The sequence below is a fragment of the Hippocampus zosterae genome, chromosome 3 (assembly GCF_025434085.1).
Source record: "Hippocampus zosterae strain Florida chromosome 3, ASM2543408v3, whole genome shotgun sequence".
NCBI classification, from domain to species: Eukaryota; Metazoa; Chordata; class Actinopteri; order Syngnathiformes; family Syngnathidae; genus Hippocampus; species Hippocampus zosterae.
In genome coordinates, this window is record NC_067453.1 from 5,409,443 (window position 1) to 5,421,861 (window position 12,419).

The window sequence follows — 12,419 nt, forward strand, 5'->3', positions numbered from 1 at the left end:
TCAACTTGTTTGCTGTCCATAAATGACATCAGATATAACCTGCGGCACATCAGACCTCCGCTATGGCACTTCTCCTCCATGAAGCTCTATTATACTGTGCAAACAGACGTTTAAGACATTTAGAAAGACATTCTCCTATTAAAAATAACAATCGAGTACATTAATTTTCCACTTCGAGGTAATTTAAACAGGACCCGGTTCCTAATCGTGTTTTCTTTCTTTGTGTTACATCTTGGACCAATTCCCACAAAATTCTCACGAGAACTGTCGGCAACTAATCCCTTCAGCGTTTGCTGTTATTTTCACATTTACGCTTTTGCAGCCAGGGGGTCAACATTGAGCAAAATAGTCCAAATAAATTGAAACAGGAAAACCAAGCATTTTAATTGGACACAATCTGTGGAGCCGTTTGTGCTTTTGCTATTGTTGTACTCAAACGTGATGCTTCTCCCTCAATCACGTCTCATGCAGTTTAGCCAAGCAAGCAAACCCGCACTGCCTACTCCGATGACGTCCCGAACACCCCACTCTCCCACCCCGTCTCGCACACCTCTCCCAACCCCAAGCCACACTGACGACATGCTATTGGCTGTGGGAAAAGTGATTGACTGCTATGGAGGAAGGAAAAGACTTCTTTCATTCACATATCACATAATTCGTACCATTGTAGCTACCAGCAACAGACTAGTGAGGTGCGGCAGGAGACACTCTTTGAGTCCCATGCAGCCAAACTTATGTTCGAGAATAATGGAATGTGTGTCATTTGTCCCAAAGTCGTGTAATTCAGGGAAGATATTCATCTGTTTACTCCTGCCCCAGACTCCAAAGAGAAATAAAAATATTTCTGTTTTAGTCGGTTTCTGTGTTTATTATAAATGTATCCCATTGATAGAGTACATTGTAATCTTCTGATTTTTTTTCTTTTTTTTGGCCAGTATGCTTCACCAACAGGGTGTTATGAGAACTCTGGGCTCTTTACCGCCGCCCTAGTGGCTCTTTGGCGCTTTTTCAAAAATGTTTGAATATGGAAAAAGATGGGGGTGAGAAATATGTTTTAGTATGGTTTCTGTAGAAGGACAAACATTCTCAAATGTTTTCCAACACTAAAAATGTTTGGAATAAAGATTAAATTTCAAAATTTCTGTCAACAACGATTTGCCTGCGACACACGTTTCTATTAGCTGGGCGGGATGCCAGGCAGGTGGCTGTTGTAAGAAAAAAAAACAGCGTTGCATGTAATTCACCGAGGGTACTGGTAAAGAATGGGAAAACGGGGGCCCGAGAGAAGCATTTGAAAATGGTCCACCTGAACGATGATAGTGAACACGTCGCAAAAGTGCCTTTGTGTCAGGTCTCGACGAAGGTACGCATTGATTTTCAGAAACTCTTGTCTACTTTCAGTTTCGTTCATCTTCGGGGCCGTTGTGGCTGTTGCTCACGATGGCATGCGTGTGTGAGGTAACTGGTCGATTGCGGGAGGCCGTTTGATTGAAAAATAGATCTACGGTCGGAAAAAGGTCGCCTCCCCCTGTTCTACAGGGTGCACTGCAGGAATTAAAAATCATGATGGCTCATTGTGTGTTTGTAGCCAATTAGCCAATTTAATAGTAGGCTAATTGGCTCATATAGATACAGTACATACAGCGAGTGTTGCCTTCATTATAAGGCTTTAAATGTTTTACGACTCCAGACACATTTGTTTTGGACGGTCCAGGATGGCTCTTTCAACATTTTGGGTTGCCGACCCCTGTGTTAAATAACCATACGTAAGACCTGCTTTTGTTTATGAACCTGAGTGCAGTCACAGACACAACCTCACAAAATGAAGCGCAACACATTTAGTTCAGAGACTTTGCAATGATGATTCTGATTTTGATATTTTAATAATGGTATAATTACACACGTCTGCACTGCATAATACAATAAAAATATTTACTGTTAGCTTATCGATACATATTACAACATCATATATACACAGTGCAATCTCAGACTGTATCACAAACTGCTCGTGCACATTCTGACTCATTTTCGTCAAATAATGATGACTTTAAGGTGTGACAAAATGCTTGTTTCAAAAACAATATGTACAAAAATCTGTAACACCTAATACAAATCAAGCCCACATGCGTTTTATGGTCTTTGTTCATTTGTAAACGGTGACTGGCAACATGCAGGATGCAGGATGAACCAAAGCCGTAACACTGAACTGGAAAAATGGTCTCATGTTGAAGAGTAGCATTCCGCAGCCGCCATGCATTTTAGCGCTACAGCTGCCACTGCAGCAGCTTCACCTCCTTCCATTCACAGCTGAACGCCTTCTCGAGCTCGAATTAAGGAACAAGTGCGCTGGGTCCACTACAAATCAGCCTTCTTTCAATCTGACCGCTGCCAAAAAAAAAAAAATCTCCGTCCGACCACTGATATTGATTTCAGCCAAGCGGCACTTAACACCACAATTTTGTTAGAATCACACAGCAAAAATCACAGGACACATGCAAAAAGCAAACCACTAACATCCTCAACAATAAAAAATAAAATAAAATAAAAATCTTTCCTTCTATAAAAATGATCAGTGTTGCACCTGTGGTTCAAACGTGCTTTTATCACAGTTCTTGAAAACCACCATTTCTGGTCTCTTAAAGCAAAAAAAAAAAAAAAAAAAAGAGGACAAGGATGTCTTTCCCATTTGAGGTATTTGCCCTCGGCAGACAAACACAAGACTTTCAATTTGCACTGGCAGTTGACCGAAAAGCTATTTTACAGTGTGAGCTGTCATCTTCTCACTTATCTCACTCGGGCGCCGGGTTGGTGGGCGGGAGGTTCCTCTGTTTAAAGTACTGAGTGACTTGCTGAGGCAGCTCTGCCAGGACAGACTTGGCGAGGGTCTCCTTTGGGGCCTGAGTGAAGGAGAAAACAGGCAAGCGTACTGTACGTCCAATGCGAAAGAGAACTGTTTCCAGGTTATCATATTACGTGCATAAGAATCAGAATCATCTTTATATCATCTCAAGTATGTAGAACACACGAGGGATTTGACTCAGGTAGTACAGGCTATGCTAATAGTACCAATAACAAGCAACTACGATAAACAAGGACATGACAAAATGTATATTATGAGCATCTGTGGCTTAAATGTGTCTTGGCTTTTTAATGGCAGTTCCTCTTGAGGTTTTATTTGATTTAAAAGTGGCATGGCTTCGCTTACGATGGGATATAAGACTTGGGTACGAAAGACAGAGGATTCAGATTGCTCGTGTGTTTTGTTTGCAGAAATAATATCCCGTGGGGATTTTTGTGTGTACAACACAATACGACTACCGTCACTTAAATCAGAGTATAACGCAACAGAATATTGCATTGAAATTCATCGTATTCTTGCGAGTCGACACTTTGAACCAGTCATTGATGGCGGAATGGTTTACTTGTGGTCTGGACAAGTGACACATCTAGGGGTGCACCCTGTTTCAGCTGCTGCAGCCCATCCCGGCTTACAGTGGGCAAAAAGCAGACTTCTCCCGGTACTATTTGAAATCAATCATGAGGCACATATAGAAAAACAATTCACACCCGCATTCAAATCTTTGGAGACTTTAGACTGTTCACTAAATAAACCTAACATATTTTGGGATTGACAGTTGTAGCTGTCCTCCCCTCTAAGTGATTGTCAGGTAGGGTAGTTGGAATCAGTACTTGATGATAGTTTCTAATATTTTGCCGCCCTTCTACCAGTCTATGATGCTGTACAATAATCAGAGTGTCCTATGTCTCTCGCCCAAGTCAACTGTTATGGGCTCCTGCTCACTGTAAGACGAGCTCTTTCGAAAATGGATTGATGAATCGGGCAAACTAAATTCCAAAGGTTTCACGCAATTATTTGACGAGAGAAACTGTTGGGAAAAGGGGTGAGGACTTTGAAATAAAAACATAAAAGGCGAGGAGATAGATTGTGTATGTGTCAAATCCCTCATGAAATCTTCAGTGCTATTCTTTGTGCGTCTTTCAATGTAGTCTAGTTGGGATAACGTGGTTGCTAAGGCAGCAATATCCACTGGAACCTTGAAGTGTTGCTTGTTCACAAGCATATATTTGTCACTTTATCGAACCTCTAAATTGTGCCTTTTATAACTCCTCAACACCCACTGAGCCAACTCTAGTCTCATGACTACAGCAGCTTCTTGGATTTGTACTCGGTATCACCCCCCCCCCCCCGAAAAAAAAGGCATCAAATTGAACGTCCTGCTTGAAATGTATCCTTTCAAAAAAAGCTCTTTTTCACAGAATTTTTCTTGGAAATTTGTATTTTCAAGAAACCTCCCAATGTTCAACTGCTGTTGACAAAAGAGTGGTAAAAGGTAGTACCAGTAATTTACTTTTTTTCTTCTTGATGAAAGAAGAGGGTTTAAGCTTTTTTTTATTATTATTATTTTTTGGTAGGTTCCATACTTATATGGAAAGAGAACTCAATTTTCTTCTGTTGGCCTGCAAAAATGAGTTAAAATGGTCCAAAATGGCTGGCGCCGGCTTCCCCGATTTGAGAGAAACGGAATGAGTTGAGGTGCACGTTAGATCCCTGAAACAGATTAATTTACTTCACACTCGGGACATTCATTCTAAATCCAGATTGGAACTTGTTGGAGGTGAGTTTTGACGTTCCGCTGTAAATGTTTCATCAGCGTGTGTTGCAGTGGGCAAAATCCCATCGCACAGTTAACCTCTGGCAGGATCCGATTCTAGAGACCATGCAACTGCTTTAGTGCTCAGGCTGAAGTGAATACTGTACTCACATTACGAAAATCCCGAAAGGGGACAAACTGCACAATGTCTCGAACAGCCTCCTCGCCGGTGTTGGACCTCAGCATGCTGGCGTCTCCATCCAAAAACTCCATGGCGGCAAAATCCGCATTGCCCACACCGATGATGATAATGGACATGGGTAGCTTGGATGCCTGAACAATTGAATGACGCGTCTCATCCATGTCGCTGATGACGCCGTCTGTTATAATGAGGAGAGTGAAGTACTGCTGCACAGAGAAAGGTGGTAGAAGGAGGATTTAGGATAGAAAGAAAAAGAGAAAACTCAAAATTGGACTTTTGCATAGACTCACGAAGTCGGTCAGTTATGTTTGTGATGATTGACATGCTGTATATCCTGGAGTATGTGCCCGGGATTGTTAGGAATAGAAACGGGGAAGAGAATTAATTTGAGAGAGATGAGAGTCAAAATGAGAATCCTGTAAAGAGGAAAAAGAAATGAAACCACTATTGCATTACAGCAAGTTGGGCTTCGTTCACACTACAGACTGCACCATCTGTTCGGGCATGGTGGCATTAAATGAGAGAAAAGCGGATGCAGCTTCACTAGAACATTGAAATGTCAACATTCCTGTATATAACCATGGCTTTTAGTCATACAAACATGAAGTACGCATCCAGTATGATGCCTTCATAATTGTCTGTGTGTGCACGCACGTGCAAACGGCATAAATGTCCATTACAATTTCGCCAGCCTTCTGTATGTGACTAGTCCCATGATTTAAAAAATATCCAAAAAACGAAATGCATTCCCCCGGACAATTACTTCAACACCTCACTCACGCTCCGAGCCTGCGATATACACCGTTAATATACAAATGTAACATTTTTGACGATGAAACGATGGACAACATCGAACAGTGCGGATTAAAAAAGGATCATTGAAAAGAACTGTTGATTTGGTTGCAGATCGTAGCAGAGTCTGCCTCACGACCGGCCATCCAGATGTCCTCATTTTCGCACCACTTTACATGTTTACAGCACCTGGCATTTAGGTTTAATATTTAGCATACACGGGGGGCTGAAAATTTCATTTGAAAAACTAATTTTTGCAAACTGAAACATTTTTGCTAGATGACTCACTGTGCACATAAATAGTATTTTTAAGAATTAAAAAGAAGACTGACAACAGTACGAACTGTCAGCACTGAACATTGCATTGTTGCACTGAACTGTGTTTGTTCATTTTGTGAGGATCGTCATCTTTGGCGGCAAGGAGGCAACTGCTGTGATGAAGCTCTTTTTTTGCATGGATGCTGCTTTTTAAATATATTTTTAAATCTCATCAACCTCCTCAAGTGCCTTCACGTACCACCAAAGGAGAACCACCAATCAAAAAGATGTAAATTACAAACCCGTATTTTTCACACTAAACGCTTGCCACTTTGTCACGGGCAGCCATAAACCAAATATGAACTTGTTCTCAGGAAGAACACCGCCATGAGCTTAAGATTAGCTTACAAGAGACAATTTTGTGAATAGAGGTCACGAAGACAGCCGCTGACTGAAGTCAAAGCTCCAATTGATGTTACTGACAAACGTTCGTGTGTGTGTGGGTGTGTGTGTGTGCGTGCGTGTGTGTGTGTGGTAGTCATCATAGGCTCATTATCTGAGGGACTGAAACATTGATATTCGGACATTGAGCCAGCCACGTAGCAAGCGACCCAGCCAGATGCTACTTGAGTCGAGTCGCAGAGTGTGGGTGCTTCTGCAACTTGTTTTTATGAGTTGACGACAGTGTTTATGACGAGTTTGTGTGAATGCTGTCACATCACAGATGCAATTGGTGTGCATTTGTGGATGTGGTTTAAAAGCTCCTCGGTGGCAAGGCCCCAGGGGTGGATCAGATCCGCCCGGAGTTCCTCAAGGCTCTGGATGCTGTGGGGCTGTCCTGGTTGACACGCCTCTGTAGCATCGCATGGTCATCAGGGAGACTGCCTCTGGATTGGCAGGCCGGGGTGGTGGTCCCTCTTTTTAAAAAGGGGGACCGGAGGGTGTGTTTCAACTACAGAGGGATCACATTGCTCAGCCTCCCTGGTAAGGTCTATTCAGGCGTGCTGGAGAGGAGGGTCCGTCGGGAAGTCGAGCCTCAGATTGAGGACGAGCAGTGTGGTTTTCATCCTGGCCGTGGAACTGAGGACCAGCTCTACACCCTTAGCAAGGTCCTCGAGTGTTTTGTGCACTTAGAGAAGGCATTTGACCATGTCCCTCGGGGAGTTCTGTGGGGTGTGCTTCAGGAGCATGGGGTATCGAGCCCCCTAATAGGGGCTATTCGGACCCTATACTGCAGATGTCCGAGTTTGGTTAGCATCGCCGGCAATAAGTCGGAATCGTTTCAAGTGAGGGTTGGACTCCGCCAAGGCTGCCCCTTGTCACCGATTCTGTTCATCACCTTGATGGACAGAATTTCTAGGCCCAGCCGAAGCATTGAGGGGGTCCATTTTGGGGGCCTCAGTATTGCATCTCTGCTTTTTGCAGATGATGTGGTACTGTTGGCTCCTTCAAGCAGGACTCTCCAACTCTCACTGGAGCGTTTCGCAGCCGTGTGTGAAGCGGTTGGGATGAGGATCAGCACCTCCAAATCTAAAACCATGGTCATCAGTCGGAAAAGTGTGGAGTGCCCTCTACGAGTCGGGGCAGGGGAGGAGGTCTTGCCCCAAGTGGAGGAGTTTAAGTATCTTGGGGTCTTGTTCACGAGTGAGGGCAGGAGGGAGCGAGAGATAGACAGGCGGATCGCTGCAGCGTCTGCTGTGATACAGACGTTGTATCGGTTTGACGTGGTAAAGAAGAAACTGAGCGAAAGGGCGAAGCTCTCAATTTAACGGTTGATCTACGTCCCAACCCTCATCTGTGGTCACGAGCTATGGGTCGTGACCGAAAGAACGAGATTCCGGATACAAGCGGCCGAAATGAGTTTTCTCCGCGGGGTGTCCAGGCTCTCCCTTAGAGATAAGGTGAGAAGCTCGGTCATCCGGGAGGGGCTCAGAGTAGAGCCGCTTCTCCTCCACATCGAGAGAAGCCAGATGAGGTGGCTCGGGCATCCAATTAGAATGCCTCTTGGAAGCCTCCCTGGTGAGGTGTTCCGGGCATGTCCCACTGGCAGGAGACCCAGAGGACGACCCAGGACATGCTGGAGAGACTTTGTCACCCAGCTGGCATGGGAATGCCTTGAGATCCGCCAGGAAGAGCTCGAAGAAGTGGCTGGGGAGAGGGAAGTCAGGGCTTCCCTCTTAAAGCTACTGCCCCCGCAACCCAGGGAAATGGATGAATGGATGGATATATGACTGTATATATATATATAATTTTTTATTTTATTTTTTTCATGTAAGTGAAATGTTTTGTTGTGACTTACCGCTGCTTTTTCTTGTTGCAGGGCCTGGGCTGCAAAACGGGCTACATGGTTGATAATTGGAGCAAAGTTTGTTGGCCCGTAAAAACGGATTTGGGGGAGACAGGCAGAGTAGGCCTGTGCAATGCCTTCCACACCTAGTGGGGGTGAGGGAGGGGTTATGGAAGGGGGGGGGGGGATTAAGGTTTGAGAAAAGTAAAACATTTGAATTAATTTTTGGAAACATAGCTGCAGATTCGTTGACAAAAGTTTAAGCATCTGGCCACAACCACAACAAAGGGAGTGATATTAAGTGAACAAAATGTGACTATAGTTGTAAATTGCATTGGTGTGGAATTGCACAGCATCATACAAGGAAATGTTCAGCATATTTTGGAAAACTCATTTAGCCTTTTGACGAAATTCAAATATTAGGTCTCTGTACAATGTCATAAAATTCGGATTCACTGCAAATGACAGGCATCAACCAAGACATTTTTTTAAGGAATGACTCTGGCGATGTCAATAAAAAACTGCATATTTATTTTCTTGCAAAAGCCTTTTTTTTCATACATTCCTGTTAATGGCTCTAATTACTGTTGACTGTGTGTGTGAGTGGCCATTATGCTGCGATGGCTTGGTGTGCATGTATCTGAGTAGTTCCAAAATAGTACATGCTACACAAATGTTGCATTGTCTCCATCACAGGCATCAGTACACACCTGAGCAGAAAGGGTTCGTGGGGTTAAAGTTGATTGCAAATTCATGTGATACCTAAAAATACAAGAAAGACAAACTCAGACTCGCATTGAAATTCACAGTCAACATCCAACTTTTTGGGGGGAAATGTTCTCTCCGTTTGTGACATAGTCACACTTCCTTTGGGTGTGAGGGTGTGTGTGTATGTCTGTGTGTTGTGCGTGCGTGTTTGTTTGTTTGCGCGTGTATGTGAATGCGAGCGCTTCTCTCTTTGTCCTTTTCATCAGCACAGTGCCAAACACAGATGGGTTAACGATTGCACAATGATTTGAACATGCAAGTACATACAGTAGCGTACTGATTTTTGTGTGTTTCCACCTGACCATACACCGCTGTTATACTCTCATGATAAAGTAAATGTATCGATATGGCACACACGCGCAGTACGTACAACCGAGCCAACAAACACGTGTACCTTCCAGTCAGGAGGGAGTTGGGCTCCAAATCCCAGAGCAGGAAACATTTTGTCACTGAGGAAGAAACCATGGCAACAGATAAGAAAATAAAAGTTAATCCTATTCCCCCCCCCCCCCCCCCCTCCGACCCCCCATTTCAAAATTCAACACGCAGCATTTAGACAACTGTGGAGATATCGTGACCTGCTTTGCAAAGAAACACGGTGATGAATTGAGAGCAAACAAGCACTAGGATGCAAGAAAACACACTTTGTAAAATAGTCCCTCGTTTAGATGTAACTTTTTTGAGGGTGGGAAAAAAAAAATAGACCCTCTCCTATTTTCATGACAAATGAAGTCACAATATATCAGAAGGTTATCAGATTTTGTCTGGAGTGTCAGACTTGTACTCATACCTGTCAACTTGTACGTTTCCCCGTATTTTATGTTTTTTTTTTAATCATTTCAAATCATGTATGGCATATTACAACTTTTATACGGGAACCCCCTCCCACAAGCCCCCCCCAAAAAACAATTGTGAATCGATCTCACAAAGACCATTTTGGCTCAAATCCAGATCGTCGTCTCACCTGCTGGTAGCCAATGACAATGCCGTCGTCGATCGCGACTGTTGTCACGGCAAACCAGCAAAAGTAATCCTCAATCGTATATTTTTTTTCATCGCTGCATACGGTCGCATTGATAAAGCATGATGTGCGCATGCACGGTAAGCCATAGTACGGGTTTTCGTTGCTTTTGTAAGGGGAATCGTAATCATTCATAAGGGCAGGTATTAGCCGAGGTTGACAGGTATGTGTATTTCTTGTCAGACGTCGCAAAAGTGCTGTGCTATGGTAAAAGTCCAAATAAGGGTGTAAAAGAAATACAGTATTGTTGTCCAAATAGTGGAAGAGATTAAACCCTTTTCAGTAGAGGTTAAAAAGTACAAACCCCAATTCCAATCAATATCTTGTAAAACAAAACAAAAACTGAATAGAATGATTTGCAAATCCTTTTCAACCAATATTCAATTGAAGACACTTCTAAGCCAAGACACATATTGTTCAAACGTTTTGCAAATATTCTCTTATTTTGAAGTTGAGAATTACTAAAAAAAAAAAAACCCAACACCCCTTTGGAACATTCCACAGGCGAACGGGTTCACTGCAAACACGTGAGTGTCATACATGGTTAGAAAAGGAGCATTCCCAAAAGGCTTGGTTGTTCACAAGCAAGGATGGGGTGAGGTTCACCGTTGTGCCAACAGCTGCATGAGCAAAATAGGCCAGCATTTCTTGAACAATGTTTTTCGATTTACAATTGCAAGGACTTTGGCGAGTTTCATATGGGCCATAATACCAATCAAGGCAGAGAATCGAGATAAATCTCTGCGAGTAAGCGGCAAGGCCGAAAACCAACATTGTATTCCCGCGACCTTGAATGCCTCAGGCGTAACTACATCAAAAACCGACATCAATGTAGAAAGGGTATCACCACGTGGGCTCAGGAACGCTTCAGAAAGCCATTGCTAGAAAAGAGTTTGGCACTCCATCGACAATTATTATTTCAATTATTGGATTGGAAGAAGCTTGTGTGGAGGCGGAACTACTGGCTTGCGCATGCAACAGCATGCTGACGCAGGGGAGCAACCATCGAGTTTTACGTGGCGCTTTTTTTTTTCTTCCAATTTTAAGAAAACTTTTTTTGCCAAGTTCATCAGAAATCTAGGCGGCCGATTTTAGAATTGTTCTGTGATTGTAAGAAGCATTGTGTTGAAGCAGAACTTGTGGCTGCGCACACAACAGCTTTCTATTTTCTGCTATGGAGGAGACATCGAGTCATATGTGGGTTTTGGGGGGGCCAACAATAACCTTTAAGTCATTCTGAAGTCTATTTAAATGTTAAAAAAATAAAAAATAAACAGCACAGCTACCACAATGAGTTACGCACAGAGCCAATGATGGTTGACTAGCGTGAGAAGCACAGCACTGATCCGTCCGCTCATCCATGCTGAGACAGTTCGCATAATGAAAGATGGACATGTGGAAGCAGATTTTCCACAAAAATGTGCGAAATTGAAAAGTTTGTTGAAAAAAAAATCGTAGTTTGTAACTCGAGCTTCCAGTGTTTATACAACAAAATAATGACTGAGTATTTTTTTTAAGTCAGGGGCCAGTAAAAACGAATCACCCATTTATTATAATGGGTGATTATAACAAAAAAGCTAGCATGATGTCAACATTTTTAAAAGGTTCTTCACTTTTGCAATTTGCAATTTTGTATTTCAGCAACAAGCAGTCAAATTTGCTTTCACCAGCCACATAAAACAATGCCATGATGTGGCGGGCTCGATTAGGGCCTGGAGTTTTTTGACAGCTGTGTCATAGGGGATTTCGAGGTATGTTTTGTTTTTTTTCTCACATAGGAGCTGTTTGCCCTTGCTGTTGCATGGGGGGAGAGGGGGGGGGGGGGGTAAAGCCTCAGACAAAACACAGCACCGATCATTTGGACACACAAACCCCTCCAACATGAAGTCATGGCTGGAGGAACACACACACATTTCATTAAAGGATATTTTTAAGTTTGATTTTAGGGAAGGAAATTAAACATTTTGATGGTTTTACACAGCTCACGTTGATGCATGAAGATAACAGAACAGAATGCCATTGTTTCAATTCATGAATGGTAAAAAAAAACATTGAGGTGTCGCCTGAGTGTTTATGGAGACTTAATGACACCAGAGTGTTGGATTTCAAACTTATTTCCAGGCCCATTTCAGGCAAACACTCATCTAAGACGTGTGTTTAGTAAAATAAACCATTATAAAAAAAATACATAAATAAAGATCAACCTACTCATAAGATACTCACGTGTCATAGTCCTGTATGATTTGTCCAACAGCTAAAATAGCAGCAAGATACTCATTGCTTCCCAGTGGGTTAATGTAATGGAGGGAAGAAGGCTCTCGAGGGTTCCCATTGGATGCCGTGAAGTCTATACCAACCTATGGAAAAAAAAAACAACAATTCATTCTTTGAGGCTGATTTACTGGAAGTTAGCGTGTGCAAAAACAAAAAAAGCATGCAAGCAGATGCGGAAGCTGATCGGCACCCGTCACGTCTTAT

General features: G+C 42.9%; 2 protein-coding genes and 1 long non-coding RNA gene across 4 annotated transcripts in view; 1 reads left to right on the forward strand and 2 right to left on the reverse strand.

Moving 5' to 3' along the window:
- Positions 1–2,622, forward strand: part of LOC127597354 (PSME3-interacting protein-like) — a 46,595-nt gene extending 43,973 nt beyond the window's left edge. The window contains exon 7 of the mRNA XM_052060343.1: positions 472–2,622. The gene's annotated coding sequence lies outside the window, so the exon portion shown is untranslated. The remainder of the gene's footprint in view (positions 1–471) is intronic.
- A 125-nt stretch (positions 2,623–2,747) lies between these two features.
- The window catches only part of cpne2 (copine II), a 33,543-nt gene continuing 23,871 nt past the window's right edge, over positions 2,748–12,419 (reverse strand). For both annotated transcript variants that reach the window (XM_052060902.1, XM_052060901.1), the window contains exons 11-16: positions 12,165–12,298; positions 9,315–9,369; positions 8,863–8,914; positions 8,165–8,298; positions 4,785–5,021; positions 2,748–2,897 (exon numbers count right to left, since the gene is read on the reverse strand). In XM_052060902.1, coding sequence (XP_051916862.1) covers positions 2,790–2,897; positions 4,785–5,021; positions 8,165–8,298; positions 8,863–8,914; positions 9,315–9,369; positions 12,165–12,298 — 720 coding nt within the window. In that variant the 3' untranslated portion in view covers positions 2,748–2,789. The remainder of the gene's footprint in view (positions 2,898–4,784; positions 5,022–8,164; positions 8,299–8,862; positions 8,915–9,314; positions 9,370–12,164; positions 12,299–12,419) is intronic.
- LOC127597771 (uncharacterized) lies at positions 3,560–3,893 on the reverse strand. The gene is made up of 2 exons (XR_007961734.1): positions 3,745–3,893; positions 3,560–3,703 (listed from the first exon to the last, which is right to left on the reverse strand). It is a non-coding gene; the product is annotated as an uncharacterized LOC127597771 (long non-coding RNA).